Source organism: Rhinoraja longicauda, chromosome 1 (assembly GCF_053455715.1).
Source record: "Rhinoraja longicauda isolate Sanriku21f chromosome 1, sRhiLon1.1, whole genome shotgun sequence".
Taxonomy (NCBI): Eukaryota; Metazoa; Chordata; class Chondrichthyes; order Rajiformes; family Arhynchobatidae; genus Rhinoraja; species Rhinoraja longicauda.
Window position 1 is genome coordinate 122,072,758 of NC_135953.1, and position 20,607 is coordinate 122,093,364.

The 20,607-nt window shown below is 40.4% G+C and overlaps 1 protein-coding gene across 3 annotated transcripts in view; it reads left to right on the plus strand.

Annotated features, from left to right (window-relative positions):
- Window positions 1-20,607, plus strand: part of fbxw7 (F-box and WD repeat domain containing 7) — a 187,701-nt gene that overhangs the window by 60,842 nt on the left and 106,252 nt on the right. For all 3 annotated transcript variants that reach the window (XM_078405865.1, XM_078405872.1, XM_078405878.1), the window contains one exon: window positions 1,320-1,817. In XM_078405865.1, the coding sequence (XP_078261991.1) occupies window positions 1,320-1,817 (498 nt within the window). The remainder of the gene's footprint in view (window positions 1-1,319; window positions 1,818-20,607) is intronic.

The following is a 20,607-nucleotide window of genomic DNA, read 5'->3' on the forward strand; positions in this document are numbered from 1 at the left end:
GGATAAATATAATGACTTTTGAATACTTAGCCTTGATGTCCAAGTTTCAAGTATCTTAATATTAATGTGTTTGCAAGTTACACTGTGATGAAGGTTTTAAAAACTCTACCTACAAGATGCACTGGAAACATTTTGTAAAGCTTGAGGAATTATTCAAATTGTGTTCACTATTTGCCTCAAGTACGTGAAGTTTTCAATTCTATGTAAAGGTGAGAATTAAATAATCACACATTGAAATTTCATCACATTATGGTTTAGAAGTATAAAAAAAAAAATACATCCTGATGTATCGTTTCGATTATTTTCAAAATCGATTTCTTCTAATCCAGTAAAGTAATAATTGTATATGATCGATGTAAGCGAGGAAGGTCAATATGAGTGAGCTATACCAGTGCTATAATACCAATCGCCAGAGTGTTCTGTAAGTTTGGGCCGTACTATTTTATAAGTTGAGAACCTTGCTTCAGAATGCTTCAGTGGATGCCTGGGGAGGACAGATCAGGTGTGACCTTTCCTCAGCCAGTACTCATGATTGTGTTTCCACCTTGAACTCTTGGCAGAATGCTGGGAAAGCAAGGAACGTTGCTACTGAAAGATGAATGACTAGCAAGTTTGTAGAGATAAAAGAGAAAATTGTCAACTGCAATAAAACTTTTTTAGGCATGTTAGCCATTACATTTATTCTGCTCTCTTTTGATCACTTGTGTTTCAATTTGTCATGAAAGGGTATTGTGGCATCTTTTGAATATTTAAAGTTATTTTCATAATATATTTATTGAGAAATATAATTTAAAGCAGGTGCTTTGAGCTAACCCTGGCAATTAAGTTATTTTTAGTAAACAATGATGTTATCAAAACTGATTTTACTTTGCAAGTATCTGCTCAGTGTCCAGACTTCATTTCCATCTTCCTTATTTTCTGGATGAATTTCTCAGAACATTGTTTGTACATCTGACATGTTTTGAAATAAAAATAGAAAATGTTGGAAATACTGATTCAGGCAGTATCAATGCAGAGTAGTTATTTTTTCATATGCTGAATATTTCTAGCATTTTCTGTTATAATTTTAAAATTTCTAACATCCACAGTAATTTACTTTCAGTTCATCGTTTCCTTTATCTCTGTATGCTATTGTTGCATTATCCTGAATTTATATCATAAATATTAACCAGACACATTTTGTAAAATGATCAGAATTTACATTTCAAAGTTTTCATATCATACCTAAAATATTCAGTCTTTGTTGAACAATTTTGCAAATGTAATATTAAAATATAAAGTAATTTTTATTAATATAATCTCGCCTTTTTGGTTCTTAGGCTGCAACAACGTGTACACGATCCACCAATCTAGCGAAGATTCAAGAAGTGGCAAGCTGGCTGTTGGACATGAACCAGGAATTGCTGTCTGGGGGCAGCAAGAGACATCGAAGTGGAGGGTCCCTCCGAGGTAATGCTTCATTAAGTCATGGAGAGGAGGACCAAATGAACAGAGTAGTAGAGGTACAAGAGGGGAACTGTGCAAGGAATGCTGACGGCAGTGGAACTGAGGCACGTGGGAGCACCAGTGATGAGGCTCCTGCTGCTGTAACTGATGAAGAAGAAAACAACAACCAAATCACAGCAGAGATCAAAGAAGGGAACAAAGAGGGGGAACATGATGATGACGAAGAGGAAATGGACCAAGACAGTGATGATTTTGACCATTCGGATGATAGTAGTAGAGAAGAATCTTGCACAAATGGAAATGACCTATCTGATGAAAATTATAATGATATGGCCACACAGCAATCACTGGCTCTCTTAACAAAGAATCAGGTAAGTAACAATTAGTGACTGTAAAGTGCTGAATTCATCATTTGAGAATGCCTTATAATAGTACAGATTTATTATATAATGCAACGCTGTGAAAAGTTAATAACTACCTGTTTTATAAATGTGCAAGTTATCAATGTATTGCAAATAAGAATCAAGAGTGTAACGATCAACTTGATATATTCATATGCTAATGTATTGCCGAACCATTGAAAAAATGCAAAAGTATTTCAATGTTCCAGTTTCAAAAGATCTCCTTTGAAGTAGTTTTGCAGTGCATATATTTAGAGACTTTATCACATAATGCATTTAAAGTAGAACATTAAATTTTAATGCATAATGTAATGAATTAACTGTGCAGCAGTGTAAGTGGTTTTGTAATTTACCTTGATTTTTGTTTACCATTGCAGAATCAGAAAATTAAAATTTACCATTTTCAAATATTCTGAGATTTTTAATCAACTTAAAAGCATAATAAACTGGGACAGAAAAACACCATATAGCTCCTCAAGCCTGCTCCACCTTTCAGTAACGTTTCACCACTTATTCTTCTAAAATTCAGAGAGTAGGCCAGATCTTTCTATCTTAAGGGAAATTCCTCATCTACCAAGTCTTAATTGCACTGTCTGAATGGCAATTGTACCTTTTCTTAAATAAGGAACCCAAACTGTACACATCCAAATGTACTCTAGGTGTGGCATTACAAAAACCCTGTGCAGTGGCAACACTTCCTTAGTGATGATAGGCCATTGATTGGATATGTCAATTCAGTTTCTCTCTCTCTTCAGATGCTACCTGTCCTGCCGCACAATTTAACAGCATTTTCTGTTTAGGTTTGTTCTTGGCACATGTACCGAGTTTCAGTGAAAAGCTATATTTCTGACGCCTGTGCTCTGTTCCATTTGCAATAAAGGCCAAAATTCCAATAGGCTTTCTTATTACTTGCTGTTGCTGCATTCTAATGATATGTTTCATGTGTGACAGCTCTCTCAATACCATTTAGCTATTAACGAGGATGGTAAGTAACTAATTTTGCCTCGCTTCACTGGTTACATTTTATCAGCCTGTAAATGGTCCATTAATTTCACACTCCAAACTAATGTATTATCTACAAAACCATGAAACCTTAACTTGTGTTTGAAACTTTGATTGAGCGACTTATTGAAGTCCAAATGCACTATATCCATTGGCCTCATTTTATCTTCCATACTAGTTACATCTTCAAAGAAATTAAGTGCAAATATGATACAACTGGTCGAGGCGCTGCAACACAGCTCCAGTGAACTTTAGTTGATCCTGTACTGTCCTCGTTTTGTTCCGTCTTCTTTTAACTGTGTAGTTTTCTTCCAGTTGCTCCAGTTTCCTCCCAAAACGTGTAGGCTGGTAAGTTAATTGGCTGCTCTAAATTGTCCCTAATGCGTAAGATGATGGGTAGAATTTGGGGGTGTGGAAGTTAATGGGAATGTTGGACGAATACCGAGTTAGGGCAGGGTTAATTGAAATGGGTACTTGACAAACGGTGTGAAGTGGTGGGCCAAAGGAATTGCTTCCATGCATCAATCCTCTATTCAGTCAATTTAATAAATTCATTAAACACTAATTCCTTTTCACAAACCCATATTAATTGTGATTATTCAGGTGGAGTTTTTGAAGTGCTTTTTATCATCTCCATATAAATTGAGTCCATCAATTTCCCAACTGCTAATAATCAGCAGACTGCTCTGCCTTTGCTTGTATTATCTGTCTCTCCTTTCTTGGATAGCAGTGTTATATTTGTTGTGTTTATCCTTAAACACAGGTTTAGGAATATATATGAAATGTATTTTTTAAATAAACCTGGCATATCTGCAGCTCACATTACTTAAATCTGTAACTAAACATTTGTATTGTATAGCGTTTCTTTAACCTTCCTCTAATTTAGCATTTTGTATAGCCTATCTCAAAATGATTACAAATTTCTAAGGAACCCAAGGCAAAATTATTACTTTAAAAAAAGGTGCAAATCTTCAAAAAACTATTGCTTTATCATTAACTGCTCATAACAGTGGAATAATCTAACATGAAGTTCTTGTTATCCCACTCCACATTCAATAAATTCCTTGATTGAATGTCTAAATTTACTTTATTCAGATTTCCTGGACCAGTGTCAATTTTGATTTATTTGTAGTATTCCCAAGTATGTTATTTCCTCTTGATGTTCATAACATCACCTTTAAACCTTTTAATTCTTTGCTTTACTCTTGTTTCTGCTTTTAAATGACTCCCAAATTATCACCACGTTAAAGGTGTCTCCAATATATATTTTCTCTTTCAAATTGAAACCTTCATGTGCAATAAATGGGAGCAGGACATGCTGGTAGCAGCACCAGGCATACCTAAAAATGAGAGAGGAAGTGAGAATCAAAAGACAAGTTGTTATGGGTGAGGACAAGTTCCACTAGCCAGAGGAGAGTATTAATAGAGGGAAATTGGGTCTGTGTTAGAGGAAGAAACCAAGGGCCTTGAGACCTTCCTGGTGGGGGATGGAGGTGTAGAGGGACTGGATGTCCATGGTGAAGATGAGGCAATGGGGGCCTAGAAATTGAAAGTTATTAAAAAGTTGAAGGCATGAAAATGAGGTGCCAACTTGGTAAAGCTGAGAAGACACCTCATGCAATTGACAGGGCTAGATGCATCTACAACCAATAAATAAAACCGAACGTCCACAGTTCTAACACATCTAGCTGTGATTGGTGTTGGATAATTGAACAACAAATAGGTAGAGGAGATTCCGAGAATATTCCTAGCCTTAAGGCTGGCAGGGTCTGACATTAATGATAAAGAAGAGGGTGAAGTTCATACAACCAAATACTTGACTATAAGTACCAAATAAATGGATAGGGTGAATCCACAGCAGGGTAGGAAAATCAAGCATAGATTTAAAGTGAGGGTAAGGATTAAATACAAAGCTGAGGGGCAACCTTTTCACACAGGGTGGTGGGTATATGGAACAAGCTCTGGAAAAAAGTAGCTGAGGCATGTACAACAATGACATTTAAAAGATATTTATACAGGTCGGACAGAAAGTGCTATAGTAACTCCGCAGAGTAGACAGCATCTCTGGAGAACATGGATAGGTGACGTTTCAGGTTTTGACCTTTATTTAGAGATCAGGCATCTATCCATGTTCTGCAAAGATGCTGCCTATCCTGTTGAGTTACTCCAGAACTTTTGTGTATTAACCAGCACCTGCAGTTCTTTGTGTCCATATTTAGACAGGTCCGTGGATAGGAAAGTTTAAGAGGAATATGCACCAAGCATGGGCAAATGGAATTAACTTAGATGGGGCATCCTTAATCAGCATAGACGAGTTGAGCCCTGGGGCATGATTCCATGCTGTATGACTGTATAAATGATCCATCTCATCTTCCTCCTGATACCCCATCATTAAGGAAGCTAGATGTCAGCGAATTTGATTCATTCCCAGAAATGTCCAGATGCAGAAATACAATATGACCAGAAAACACTAGTTGGATATTTTACTAAAAATCTGTGCTCCAGAGCTAGTCATGCCTCCCAATACACTGATATCAATCTGGCTACTCTTGATTATCAAAAATGTTATCATTGTCAATGTCTCAAGCAACACATACGCCGATCAGCCGAAACATTATGACCACTGACCGGCGAAGTGCATAACATTGATTTTCTTGTTACAATGGCACCTGTCAAGGGGTGGGATATATTAGGCAGCAAGTGAAAAGTCAGTTCTTGAAGTTGATGTGTTGAATGCAGGAAAAATGGGCAGGAGTAAAGACCTGAGCGACTTTGACAAGGGCCAAATTGTTATGGCCAGACAACTGGGTCAGAGCATCTCTGAAACAGCAAGGCTTGTGGGAAGCTCCCCGGTCAGTAGTGGTGAGTACCTACCGACAGTGGTGCAAGGAGGGACAAACCACAAACCGGCGACAGGGTGTTGGGCGCCCAAGGCTCATCGATGCATGAGGGCAATGAAGGCTATCCCGTCTGATCCGAACCGACAGAAGGACTATTGTGGCACAAGTCACAGAAAATTTTAATAGTGGTCACGGGAGGAATGTGTCACAATACACAGTGCATCACACCCTGCTGTGTATGGGACTGCACACAGAGGACCAACAGCATATTAGGCAGGTTGTCATAATGTTTTGGCTCATCAGGTCATAATGTTTTGGCTGATCGGTGTAGTCCATGCCATGCCAACCAAGATGCCCCCTGTAAATGTCTGCATTTGGCCCTTATCCTTCTAAACCTTTCCTATTTGTGTACCTGTTTAATTGTCTTGTAAATGTTGTGATAGTATCTGCCTCAACTGCTTCCTATGGCAGCTCGTTCCATATTGCCCTCACCCTTTGTGTGGAAAACATTGCCTATTAAATCTTTCCCCTCTCACCTTAAACCTATGTACTCGGATTCTTGAATTCCCTACACTGGGTAAAAGGCTCTGTGCATTTACCCTACCTATTACCCTCATGATCTTATACCTCTATAAAATTATCCCTCACTTTCCTGTGCTTCAAGGAATAAAGTCCTAGCCTGTTCAACCTCTCCCTATAGCTTAGGCCCTCTAGTCCTGGTACCATCCTCGTAATTCTTCTCTGTAGCTTTTCCATCTTAACAACATTTCCAATAATAGGGTGACTAGTACTGATCACAATACTCTAAATGTCTTGTACAACAGTAATATAACAGCCCGACTTCTATACTCAATACTCTGACTGACGAAGGCAAATGAAGGTCCAGTCCTAAAACATCTAGATGTAATTGGTGTCGGATAATTGAAAAGCTAATGAGCAGAGTAGATTCCGACATTGACCAATAATCTGCACACTGGTGCCCGGAGCATTCAGCTCCAGGCCTCATTACATCTTTGATCCAAAGATGGACCAAAATATGGAATTCCAGAAGTGAGATCACAATGCAATATTTGATCGAGGATATCAATGACCCCTGATAAAAACTTCAGTGAATGAGCATCATGGAGAAAATATTCCAATTGGTAGGAGTAATACTTTGCACATAGGAAGATAGTTGTGGTTGCTTGCAAGTCAATCATCCCAGCCCTTGGACATTGCTGCAGGGGTTTCTTGGGCCAGTGTTCAAACATCATAAATTAGAAGTGAGAATGGTTATCAATTGCACAATTCCATTTGAAACACCTGAAGAAATGAAATAGTCCAATAGTTTCATTTCAAGATACTTCAAATGGAATTGTCAAACAAGCAAGGTTCAACAACATCCAATCATGGGATGATAATTGTCAAGCAACACACGCCATGGAAGTAGCAAGTAATGGACAGAGAGAATCAAAACACCAACCCCTTGCACTCAATGATGTCAATATTACTAAGTCCTACACCATCAACATTAAGGGGGTAATATTAACCAGAAACACAACAGCACAAGCCACTTAAATACCTTGATTAACACAGCTGGTCAGAGGCTGGATTTCAGGGAGTCTCACCCCCTGAAACCTCAAATTGTGTTAGTTTCATGGAATCTTCTGATTTCTAACTGGATATTGCAGATTGCAAAAAATGCTAAGTGAAAAAATCAGATTTGTCTGGTAGGCAGTATGCATGGTGATTTAGTTAAGGCTCCGGAAGGACAACACACTTAAGATTTCTGTTTAGTGCTCTCTCTTTATTTAGGCTTCCATTGCGTACCTGTCACTTTCTGCCACCTTATCTTGCACTTTCATCACTTTAAAAAAAATTAACTTTACAACCTATTCTACGGAATCATTTCCCATAAAGACAGACCACATTACAATAAAGTTATGAAGGTAAATATCAGCAATAATTACATTGGCTGTATATCCATTGCTTTCATAGCATCTTACTTTGCTGACAGCATTGAATGAATCTTTAACATTAAGTGGTCGCATCAACTTTATCAACTTCAGTCTTAACTTTATAAATATTTAATATGTGGTTGAATTTCTGCTGAAAAAAAAGCAACTCTGGTCTATTTCATTTATGATCTCACGTGCAGCGTAGGTTCACTAGGTTAATTCCCGGAATGGCGGGACTGTCGTATGTTGAAAGGCTGGAGCAATTAGGCTTGTATACACTGGAATATAGAAGGATGAGGGGGGATCTTATTGAAACATATAAGATAATTAGGGGATTGGACACATTAGAGGCAGGAAACATGTTCCCAATGTTGGGGGAGTCCAGAACAAGGGGCCACAGTTTAAGAATAAGGGGTAGGCCATTTAGAACGGAGATGAGGAAGAACTTTTTCAGTCAGAGAGTGGTGAAGGTGTGGAATTCTCTGCCTCAGAAGGCAGTGGAGGCCAGTTCGTTGGATGCTTTCAAGAGAGAGCTGGATAGAGCTCTTAAGGCTAGCGGAGTGAGGGGGTATGGGGAGAAGGCAGGAACGGGGTACTGATTGAGAGTGATCAGCCATGATCGCATTGAATGGCGGTGCTGGCTCGAAGGGCTGAATGGCCTACTCCTGCACCTATTGTCTATTGTCTAAACAACTTTATAAAATGATTTGGGTAAGAACATGCCTTGCACATTCAAGTTGTTATGGAGTAAAGTTTCCAAGAGCATTGCTCACATTCTTCCTTTTGGTTGTGGTCTTCAGTAGAATTTGAGTTCAGGGGTGGGGAGAGGTGGAGTGGATTTTTGAAAACATTTCTGAAATATTTTCTAATTCCAGCTGTTGCAGGCAGAATAAAATAGATGTCAATGTTCAAATTAGCTTCTTTCTTTAAAGTACTAGGACAGCTAAATAATAAGATAAGTTTCCATGTTTTTATTTTTAACGCCTGTATCAGTCCAGCATGATCTAAAATGTAACCTAAGATGTATCATTGGTAATTTTAAACTGTAGGCTAATAAAATGTAGAGGTTGTAAGTTTAAAAGTCATTTGTACAAAAATCTGATTCTGATATTTGCCAAACTGAATTGTTAGCTTTGCACCTGTGACCAGAAATTGAATTTTAGTAGATTTTTAAAAAATGGTGTTCTTTTTCAGTTTAATTTTCTACTGCACATGCTGGACATAATGCCCCAGGCTTGAAACTGACATATAATCTCTCTTGCTTGCCTGAATTTGCACAGAAAGAAGTCGATTGCCATACTGAAAGCTCCTTTCTTCTTGTTTAAAAGAACCCCCTCCCAATACGCCTCATTTCTTGTTGCTATCTCCTTTGTGGTTCAATATATTAGGAGCACTACTTTGTATTTCAATAATTAAAAATGTTTAGATAAAGTAATGTTCCTTGAAATCATGGTAAAATGCTTCAATCAAATAAATCACATATTGTTTAACTGTAAATGTTGAATGATCCATAAATGCTAAAGTTAAAATGTTCACTAAAATTAGTGGAAACGTAGACAGTGAAAATGGTTATCAAGAATTTCAGTGGGACCGTGATCAGCTGGGCAAGTTAGCCGATGCATACCTAGTGTCGTTGAATTCAGACAAGTGAGAGGTGTTGTGGAGAGAAAGTCAAACCAGAGCATGACCTTCACAGTGAACGGTAGGGCTGTGGGGAATGTTGTAGTGCAGAAGGATTTAGGAGTACTAGTAGCCAGGACTTGAGAGCTTGAGTTGTCGGGAGAGATTAGGCAGGCTAGCAGGTATGTGAATTTTCCGCGTTTCCACGGATTTCCTCATTTTTTTCATCCATTTTCCGTGCTTTTTGGGTGGTTTCCGCGTTTTTCACTTTGCCAAATAAACGGAGAAATCGGATCGAAAAAAAGAAGGAAAAATAAATAAACGATGTATAGATTTGTAATGAACACTAGGTTCCACTAGAGGTCATTAGGGGTTCCGCGAGAAATCCCCCCCCCCCGCGCGTCCTGGAAGTCTCTCCGAAAATGTGGCACCTAGGCTGGGCAAGGCAGTCAATCTCGACCTCATCGGGATTTCCATGGCCAATTTGTCAATTCGGCCACTAGAGGTCGCTACAAGCTCCACGAGAACCCCTCCCCCTGTGCCCTGGAAGTCTCTCCGAAAATGTGGCACCCAGGCTGGGCAAGGCAAGGCAGTCAATCTTGACCTCATCGGGACTTCCACGGCCGATCGGTGGGTTGAATTTGCAACCTGCGGCCGGGGCTCTGGAACTCCAGCTCAGCTGGAGCCAGCAAATCTATCCCCATAGCCGGCTTCCTTGGCCTGCTGGATAAACCAGCAAAGCTCTGGAACCAAGAGTGCCAGAAAATCAGTGGTGGAATTGTGATGAGTAAATATTAAATTTAAGTGCAAGATTATATAACTAAATTAATTAAGACAGGGTTAAAATATAAAACACAGCAGAAAAGCCAATTACCACCTTTTTGGGCTGATTATCAATTAATGTGTGAATTTACTTCAAAATGTTATTAATGTACAGTAACATATTCACATTATTTTGTAATGTCTGTTTTTACTTTGAAATGCACTAAAAGAGGCTTGAAACTGGTAATTTTGTGTGTAAATTTTCAAAAAAGTTCCAATCTTTTGACCCCCGTCGCACAAGCGCTCGGCTCTTTTCCTCTTTTTTTTTTACCTCACTCATAGGCCTGAGCTAGGAATGTATGCTTTAGTGCACAGGAGACTGAGGGGTGATTTTATGGATGTGTAAAAAATTATGGCGGGAATAAGTGCGATGGATGCACAGTCTCTTTCCCAGGATAGGGGAATCAAGAACCAGGGGGGCATAGGTTTAAAGTGAGATGAGCAAGATTTAATAGGAACCTGAGGGGCAACTTTTTAAGGGTGATGGGCATATGGAAAGTGGTGGGCATATGGAAAGAGCTGGCAGATGAAGTAGTTGAGGCAGATACAATAGCAACAATTAAAAGACACGGACAGGGATATGAATTGGAACTGTGTAGAGGGAAATGGGCCAGGTGCGGTAAAATGGGACTAACTTTGATAGGGCATCTTGGTTGGATGCATGAGTTGGGCCCAACTGCTTTTTACCATGTTGTATTATTCTCTGACTATGACTCCAAATTGTGGTATTTCTTCCTCAGTTTGTGTTGTTTTAATTATGGTGGAATGATAATCAAGATGGTTGTGGCTTCTCCATTCCTTGTTGGGAAAATTGTGCAATGTTTTTAGATGAGTTGGACATTTTTCTTTATTTAGTTCAAATATGTTCAATTCATTTGTTTCTCTGGAGAAAAATAACTTGTGTGAGTTATTTTTTTATCAGGCTAAGGGTTTAAAAATGCTATTGTAATGAAGTTGGATTTGAATTGACAACTTGTCTTTGATTTTTGATGGATGGGCATCTGAGCACATGATAGAAACTTCAGACAAAATGCCAAAAGCTAATTCTTATATCTTAAAGTTGGAGCATAATTTTATGCTACAACTTTAGCATGTGTCCCGGGCAGCCGTGCGCGTGGCAGGAGTGTCTAGGGAGCGGGAGTGTCCCGGGGAGCCTCGCGGGCTTGATCCACCCGCCGAACAACCACTCCGCCGAGGACCAAAGACTGGAGCGTGCCCCGGTAGGCTAGGTCTGTCTGGGCCGAAGGAGCCTCAGCGGTGGCAGCGATGGGAGCCTCGGAGGCAGCGGGAGATTCAGCGGCGGCAGTGGGGCCTCGGCGGCAGTGGAAGCTTTGGCAGCAACATGGGCCTCGGCGGCAACAGGAGCCTCGGTAGCGGTGGGCCTCGCGGTCGATGAGCGTGAGGGGGGGAGGGGAATACTAATGGGGACCCGGCGTGGGCAACCGCCATGAAGAACAATGGGGACTCGGCGTGGGGGGACCACCGTGAGGGACAGTGGGGACTTGGCGTGGGGGGACCACCGTGAGGGACGGTGGGGACTTGGCGTGGGGGGACCACCGTGAGGGATGGAGGGAGAACAAAGGGGGGCCTGGTTTGGGGAGGGGGGGCACTCTAGTTTAGAATAATCTGTCCAGGCGATAAGCCTGTGTTTGTTTGTTCGTTCACGTGTTCCGGTGAAGGTGCTGTGCACACGGCAGCCAGCCACCAAGTCGCTTGTCTTTTTCTTTTTGTTTTCACTTTTAATTTCAAGTTTTTGTGTGCCTTGTGTGTTGTGACTGTCGGCAAACTAATTTCCCTCTGGGGATGAATAACGTTTTATTGTATCGTATCGTAATTACGACATTGAATGTCAATTCAAGAGCAATCATGGTCAGAAAGGAGCGCAACCGGATTTTGTCATTGATTAAATGTTGTGATTTTGGAGGATAGTCACAGGAGTTCCAGAGATGCTCACTTGATGATGATGATTGTGGACAACTTCAGTCCAGGAACATTGAGGGTTTGAATCCATTAAAAAAGAATTAAACCTATGGTAAGTAGAAAGTACTGAAAATGGGAGATCCTTCAGAAGTATAGGGAATGTAGAGAACCAGGAAATGTTATTGGCAGATGAGATTAAGGAACATTCCAAAGCATATAATTTATATTAAGGGAAGAATGACGCCTGTTGGGAACTAAACCTCTGGCAGACTGCACTGAGTGACAGAAAGTGGGCTAGGTCTTAAATGAATGCTTCTCTAATGTATTCACTAATGCAAAATACATTGCAGACAGAGATTTTAGAGAGGGAAATTGTGATTTTCTAGCATATATTATTAAAAAGGAGGAGGCATTAGATGTTTTAATGGACATAAAGGTAGATTATTTCCTTGGGCCTGAGATAATGTATCACAGATTGCAATAGAAAGCAAGGATGGAGATAGTTTAGGCCCTGAAAGAGTTTGGCTGCTGATGAAGTGACAGAAGACATGGGTGAGCAGTAAATGTGGTTCCTTCAGCCATGAATGCAGTATTAAACCAGATGTGTAGATAAGTCTTTGGAAAAACCTCTGAGGGTCAGGATCAATTTGGTGGCGCTGCAATAGAGTTGCTGCCTTACAGTGCCAGAGACCCAGGTTCGATCCTGACTACAGGTGCTGCCTGTATGGCATTTGTGCGTTCTCCCCATGACCGCGTCGATTTTCCCCGGGTACTCCGGTTTCCTCCCACACTCCAAAGAAGTATAGGTTTTGTAGGTTAATTTGGCTTTGGTAAAAAAAAATATTGTCCCTAGTGTGTAGGATAGTGTTATTGTATTGCTGGTCGGCACGGACTCAGTGGGTGGAAGGGCCAGTTTCCACTCTCTATTAAAAATCTTAACTTATAAAGGCCGGGATAGACCGTTTTGGTTTTTGTTGGCGAGAGATCCTGTCTGGCAAATTTGATTGAACTTTTTTGAAGATTTCATTTAGTACATAAATGAGGCCAATGCAGTTGATGTAATGTGCATACACTTTTGCAAGGCATTTGACAAGGTTCCACAGGGAAGGCTGGTCCAAAAGTATTAAAACCCAAGGGATCCAAGGCAAAGTGGCAAATTGGAAATGTTTGAGAATGGACAACTGTGACCAGTGGTATACCACAAGGATTGTTGCAGGGACCCTCACTTTTTTTAATTAATAATTTAGATGTTAATGTAGGAGGTAAAATTATTACGTTTGGGGTTGACACCAAAATCGATGGTATTGGGTCAAAGTGGGAAGGTTAGTCTAAGAAGACAGAAAGATATGATTCAGTCGCTGAACTAGACAGAGCCACAGCAGATGGAATTTACTCCTGATAAGTGAGAAGTGATGCTTTTTCCTTGGAGCAGAGAAGACTGAGGAGGGACCTTAAAGTGATGTACAAAACTGGTAAAGAGTATAGATAGTTTGGATTAGAAATACAGAGCGGCGGAAACAGGCCCTTCAGCCCTGGCTAGCGATTCCCGCACGCGAACACTATACTCCACACACTAAGGACAACTTACAATTTTACCAAGCCAATTAGCCTACAAACCTGTATGTTTTTGGAGTGTGGGAGGACACAAGCACCCGGAGAAAACTCACGCAGGTCACAGGGAAAACGTACAAACTCCATACAGACAGCACCAGTAGTCAGCATCGAACCTGGGTGTCTTACACTGTTAGGCAGCAACTCTACCACTGCGACACCGTGCCACTGATAGGGTAGACATTAGTCAATCTTTCTCCGCAGTGCAGATGTCCTTAACCAAAGGCATAGATTTAAAGACCAAAAGATTAGAGGGGATGTGTCGCCTGAGAGGTTAGCGGCAGAAATATTGAAGAAATATATGGATACAGACTTGATCGCCATGGCAAAGAAGGCTAAGGGACACTTTCTGGCAAATTGAATTAGTGCAAATAAGTACTTAATGATCAACATGGACAGCGTGGGCCAAAGTGCCTGTTTTTTCTGTGATTTATTATCTCATCATGGGCAACCATATTTTGAGAAAGCGACAGTAAAATAAAGAGAAAATATTTTCTAGTAATAATCATTTAATAAATAGACAATTCTTGCAAGTATTTATCAATTCAATAGAAAGTTAGAATGCCCAAGAAATTTATTTCTATCTTCACATTTCAGTGTCATACGAAGAGAGTGTTGCATTGTTGGAGATGCTACCTTTCAGGTAGGACACACTGTATGACTAAGACCCTGTCAGATCCCAACGTCTTTCTATCAGTCTTATCTCCTTTCTACTCCAGTCTTAAACAAGGGTCCAGACCCAAAATGTCATCTGTTACCTTCACAGATGCTGCCAACTGAATTCCTCCAGCAGTTTAATTTTTCATTCTCCGGTTATTAATCTTTCTATTATTGAGAATACCACAATCCATATGTTCCCCTTCAAATCTCACATCATGCTGACTGGGAAGTGTAACACTGTTCTTTCATCATCACCGAGTCGAAATCCTGCATTTCTATCCAATAGCAACATGGGGTGCCTTTACCAGAAGGACTGTAGTCGTTCTCAAATATTTGGCGATGAACAATAAATGCAAGCCTTGCCAGAGGCACGGAAGTAGTAAAAAATAGATTATTAGAGGTTTCTTAGCCCAGTTTTCATAATTAAAACAATTGATGATTTTGAATACCTCCAGCAAACATCTGAACTTCTATACACAATGCTAGCTTCCCTAGAATCTCCTCAGAACTGAAATTGTTCAACTCTGAAACATTTTGATAAATATTCTCTACATTCCATTGGATGTCTTGACATCCTATTTCTATGTATGTTATCTAGTTATTCTCTTCCTGACTTGTCATCAGTGGTTTATAAATGCTTGGTATTGCTACCTTGCAGTATATATTAGTGCTTATTAATAAAACTAAAGATTTGATATACAGTTTAACATTCTGTCATTTTCAAAGAGTTCTGTACATACAATGCCATGTTTCTTTGTTCCTGCAGTCCCTTTTAGATTGAATTGTGTTACACATATTGTTTCTCCTCAAAATAAATTACATCAGTCTGCTCTGTCAAATATTATCTGTTATGTTTCTGTCCTGCTATGTGTTCATTATTATCCTCCTCAATGTTTATGACATTTGCAAGTTTAGTGGGTGGTAGGGGGCTTGCAGATTTAGAAATACTATTCTCGATCCAATTCTAATTATCAATATAAAAGATGTGATTATTCGGCAAGCACCAATGTCTTTGTGGTTTGGAAAACTAACCATCCACTACTACCACTTACTTTTTGTCCCATAGACAAATGTGAATCCATATGTCCCTTGAATACTACACAATTATGTTTCACTTAATATTTTCTGAATGCTTATACATTCAATTGCAATATCCTCATCAACATTATTTCATTAAAGATCTTTATCAAAAGTAATTTGGACTTTTGACAAATCTAGGCTGGTTTGTATTTATGACCCTGTGTTTTTCCACATGCAGTTAATTGTCATGAGAAAATATCTCAGGAATTTTCCCACCAACATTGGGCATATTGGTCTATGGTTGCTTGCTGTAAGGTGCTATGTGGAGAATTGTGTATTTATTTTAGACTTTCAATAGCTGCTATGGAAAGGGTACAGAGGAGGTTTACCAGAATAATTCCTGGAATAGGGGGTAAAACTTGGACAAAAGTTGGACAAACTTGGATTATTTTCTATGGAATGCCAGAGGTTGCGGGCAGGCCTGATTTACGCATGTAAAATATTGACAGGTATAGACAGTTAGAACCTTTGTTCTGAAAGTCTAAAATAAATACACAGTTTATTATCACATGTAGCAAGGTATACAGAAAAACTTTTTTTGTTTTGTGCTATCCAATCAGTGGAAGGGCTATACATGATTACAGTCAAGCTGTCCATAGTGTACAGATACAGGATAAAGGAAATAACATTTAGTGCAAGGCAAAGTCTGATTGAAGATAGTCCAAGGCGCTCCAATGAGATCGATGGCAGCTCAGGATCGCTCTCTATTTGGTGATAGAATGGTTCAGTTGCCTGATAACAGCTGTGAAGAAACTGTCGAATCTGGAGGTATGCATTTTCGCACTTCTACACCTCATGCTTGATGGGAAGGGAGAAGGGGGAGCTTTTGGGGTGAGACTCATCCTTAATTATGCTGGTGGCCTTGCTGAGGCTGCACGGTGTAGATGGAGTCAATGGAAGGGAGGTTGGTTTGCATGATGTTCTGAGCTTTGTCCACAATTCTCTGCAATTATTTGCGGTCTTGGATGGAACTGTTCCCAAACTATGCTGTGATGCATCCCGATAAAATGCTTTCTATGGCACATCTGTGGAAGTTGGTGAAAGTTGTTGGGGGCGTGCCGAACTTCCTAAGCCTCCTGGCATTGGCATGATTTCTTGGCCATTGTTTCGATATGGCTAGTCCACTACAAGTTGCTGGTGATATTTATTCCTAGGAACTTGAAGCTTTCATAGAGTAATAAACTGTGGAAGCAGGCCCTTCAGCCCAACTTGCCCACACCGACCAACATGCCCCATCTACACCGGTCCCACCTGCCGTCGTTTTTGCCCATATCCCTCTAAACCTATCCTTTTCATGTACGTGTTTAAATGTTTCTTAAAACCTGTGTCACTGTAGTACCTGCCTCAACTTCCTGCTCCAGCTGCTCATTCCAGATACTCACCACCCTCTGAGTAAAAACAGTTACCCCTCAGGTTCCTAATAAATCTTCCCCCCTCCCTCCCTCACTTTAAACCCATGTCCTCTGGTTCTCGATTCAGATCTCTTGGCATGACTCTGTGCATTTACCTGATCTATTCCTCTTATGATTTTGTACAACTCTATAAGATCACCGCTCATCCTCCTGCGCTCCAAGGAATAAAGTCCTCGCCTGCTCAATCTCTCCCCATAGATGAGGCCCTCAAGTCCTGGCAACATCCTCATAAATCTTCTCTGCACCCTTTCCAGCTTTATAACATCTTTCCTATGACACGGTGATCAAAAATGAACAGAATACTCTAAATGTGACCTCACCAATGTCTTGGAAAACAACCTCCTAATTTCTATACTGAATAGTTTAACTGATGAAGGCCTATGTGTCAAAAGCCCTTTTTTGACCACCCTATCTTACCTGTGATACCACTTTCAAGAAACTATGCACCTGCAATCCTGGATCTCTGCTCTACAACACTCCCCATTCACTGTGTAAGTCCTGTCTTTGTTAGACTTCCCAAAATGCAACACCTCACATTTTTCTGTATTAAATTGCATCAACCATTCATCAGCTCATCTGTCCAACCGATCAAGACCTTGCTGCAATTATTGACAACTATCTTCACTATCTACAATACCACCCACTTCAGTGTCATCTGCAACCTTGCTAATCATGCCTTGTATGTTCTCATCCAAATCATTCATATAGATGACAAACAGCAATGGACCCGGCAACGAACCCTAAGGCACACCACAAGTCACCAGCCTCCAGTCCAAAAAACAACCTTCCACCATCACCTTCTGCCTACTTTCAAGAAGTCAATTTTGTATCCTTGCATCTCATGTGATCTAACCTTCCAGAGCAGCCTACTATGTGGAACCTTGTCAAATGCCTTGCTGAAATCCATATGTACAACGTCTACAGCTCTGCCCTCATCAACCTTTTAACCATCTCTACTTAGGTGCTATCAATATATACCAGGGTATATGTACTGCTTCGCTTCCTGAAGTTGATCACTATGTCCTTTGTCTTGCTGACATCGAGAGAAAGGTTGTTGTCTCGCCACCAGGTCGCGAGGTTCTCAATCTTTTTCTTACTCTGTCGTCATTTTTTGATATCCAGCCCACCACATGAATTTGTAAATTGAGTTTGACGTACTTGGCTGCACAGTTGTGGGTGTAGAAGGGGTATAGAAGGGGCTGAGAATGAATCCGTATGGAGCACCAGAGTTAATGATTATCGTAGAGGATGATTTGTCTGCTAACCTCACTGATTATGGTTTGTTGATCTGGAAGTGGAGGATCCAGTTGCAGAGATGAGAGCTGACTCCAAGTTCCACGAGTTTGGAGATGAGCTTGGATGAGATAATGGTATTGAAAGCAGAACTGTAGTCTATAAATGCAAGTCTGATGTGGATGACTCACTTACCCAGGTGTTCCAGCAATGAGTGGAGTGCCAGAAAGATGGCATCAGGCGTGGACCTGTTGTGGCGGTAGGCAATATGTGTGGCATGTTTTTTACACAGAGGGCGGTGAGCCCTGGAACATGCTGTCAGGGTTGGTGCTTGAGGCAAATATGAAAGTGGCATTTCAGAGTCTTTTGAATAGGCAAATGGACATGCAGGGAATGGGGGAATATGGATTAAGAGCTGGCAGGTAAGAGTTGGTCTTAACATCATGTTTAGCACAGACATTGTGGGCCAGAAGGCCTGTTCTTGTGCAGTATTGTTCTATGTTTTATGTTCTAATGCAAAACACAAATAGAAAAAAATAAATGGTTCAGTGATAGAATTCTTGCTTGCCATGCGGGGGAATCGGTTTGATTCCCAGCCAATGTAAAACTAACATTTTGGGGCGGCACAGTAGCATAGCTGTAGAATTGCTGTTTTACAGCACCAGAGACCCAATTTAATCCTGACTACAGGTGCTGTCTGCATAGATTTTGTACGTTCTCCCTGTTTTCTTCCTTTTTCTGGGTGTTCTGGTTTCCTCCCACATTCCAAATACGTGTTCGTTTGTAGGCTAATTGGCTTCTGTAAATTGCCCCTAGTGTGTATGGTGCGAAACTGGGACGACATAGATCGTTGGTCAGCGTGGACTCGGTGGGCCGAAGGGCCTGTTTCCACACTGTATCACGAACTACGCTAAGTCCATGGTGGTGCAAGAGGTGGGTTGTTTTATTCAAGACCTTGATAGTTGTAGCAAAGTAGCTGTTTTTGTACCTGGTACCTGGTGGTATGCAACTTCAGGCGTCTGTACAACCTGCCTGATAGTAGTAACAAGAAGAGGCATGGGCCAGATGGTGGGAATCCTTGATTGCCTTCATGAGACAGCACCACATGCAGATGCTTTAGATGGTGGGGAGGGCTGTGCTGGTAATGGGCCAGGGTTAGTCCACCATACTCTGCAACATCTTTCATTCCCATGCATTGTGTATTGCTGTACAGGGCCAGAAAACAACCAGTCAGGATACTTTCTACAGTACATCTGCAGAAGTTTGTTTGCGTATTCGGTGACTTGCTGAACCTTTTTAAACGTTTAAGAAAGTAGAGGCGCAAGAACACCTTTTTTTTGTGATTACATCCATGAGGTGGGCCAAGCACAGGCCATCCAAGATGTTAATGCCCGGAATTTGAAGCTACTAACTCTCACCACTATTGATCCACCAATGAAAACTGGTCTATGTTCTTGCTACTTCCCCTTTCTGAAGTTAACCGTTGGCTCCTTTGTCGCTTTGTCATTGAACAAGAGGTGGTTATTGTGGCACTACTCAACCAGGTGTTCTATCTCGTCACCCCCCTGGGATCCAACCAGCAGAGGTACGATTGATGAATTTATAGATGGGGCTATGCTCAGCCACACAGTCTTAGTGTAAAGAGAATAAAGCAGGGGGCTAAGCACGCAGCCTTGGGGTATACTTGCGTTAATGGTCAGTGATGATGAGATATTGTTGAGTTCTCCACAGCTGTGAAATAATTTCCACTCTTTGATTTGCAAGAATCTTGAGTTATCAGTTGACATTCGATTAGCCATTTAAGTTATTTATTAGTGCCTATTCTCCAACTTTCAGTTAGTTCTTTACCTGAATCATTAAATCTCTCTACCCAACCATAATCCCTACTTTCTCACTATTTAGGAAATGCACTGAATTATCTATTTTAGATCCATTGTAGATAGCTTCACACTTGCAGACAAATAAGATATCTTAATTTTACTGATTAACAAGAAAAATTCTAGCAGAACTTCCACGCTAGACTAGCTACTTAGCAAACCAAATTAAACTATGAAATGCCATTAATTTAGCTCCTGCAGCATTGCTAGTGAGGTCAAAGTATGCTAGAAAATGAATTCCAACATCTTAATGTTCAACAACCAATAAACATTGCCATGATGAGCACTTTGTAATGTACACTTGGGCATCAACAAATTAGCTGAGCCTTGAAAACAGTCTAAAATTTATAACAGGTATTTTTCAGGTTTTATAAAGTCAATTGCATTTTCAGATTTTATGTTATTTAAAATAATCTATAACTCTTTTAAAAATATATGTAACCTTTTATCTTCAGAGAATTGTCAAAGAATATGATGAGGAGAAATATTTGGATGTTGTGACTTTCTTCCCTCTAATTCCCCTATCCCAAATAAAATGTTGAAACTTCCACGCTTAGTCTCCTCTCACTTATTTCTAGATCTCTCACATCGAACAAGCCACGGTGCATGTTTGTACTGCAATACAAGGGTATTGTGTGTGCATCTAAAAGTGTCGTGACTTTCCACTTAATTTCATGATCAAAATATTTTATTTTTTCACAGAGTGCAAATCTCCCCAATTACTAACTTAAAATATCAAAGAATCC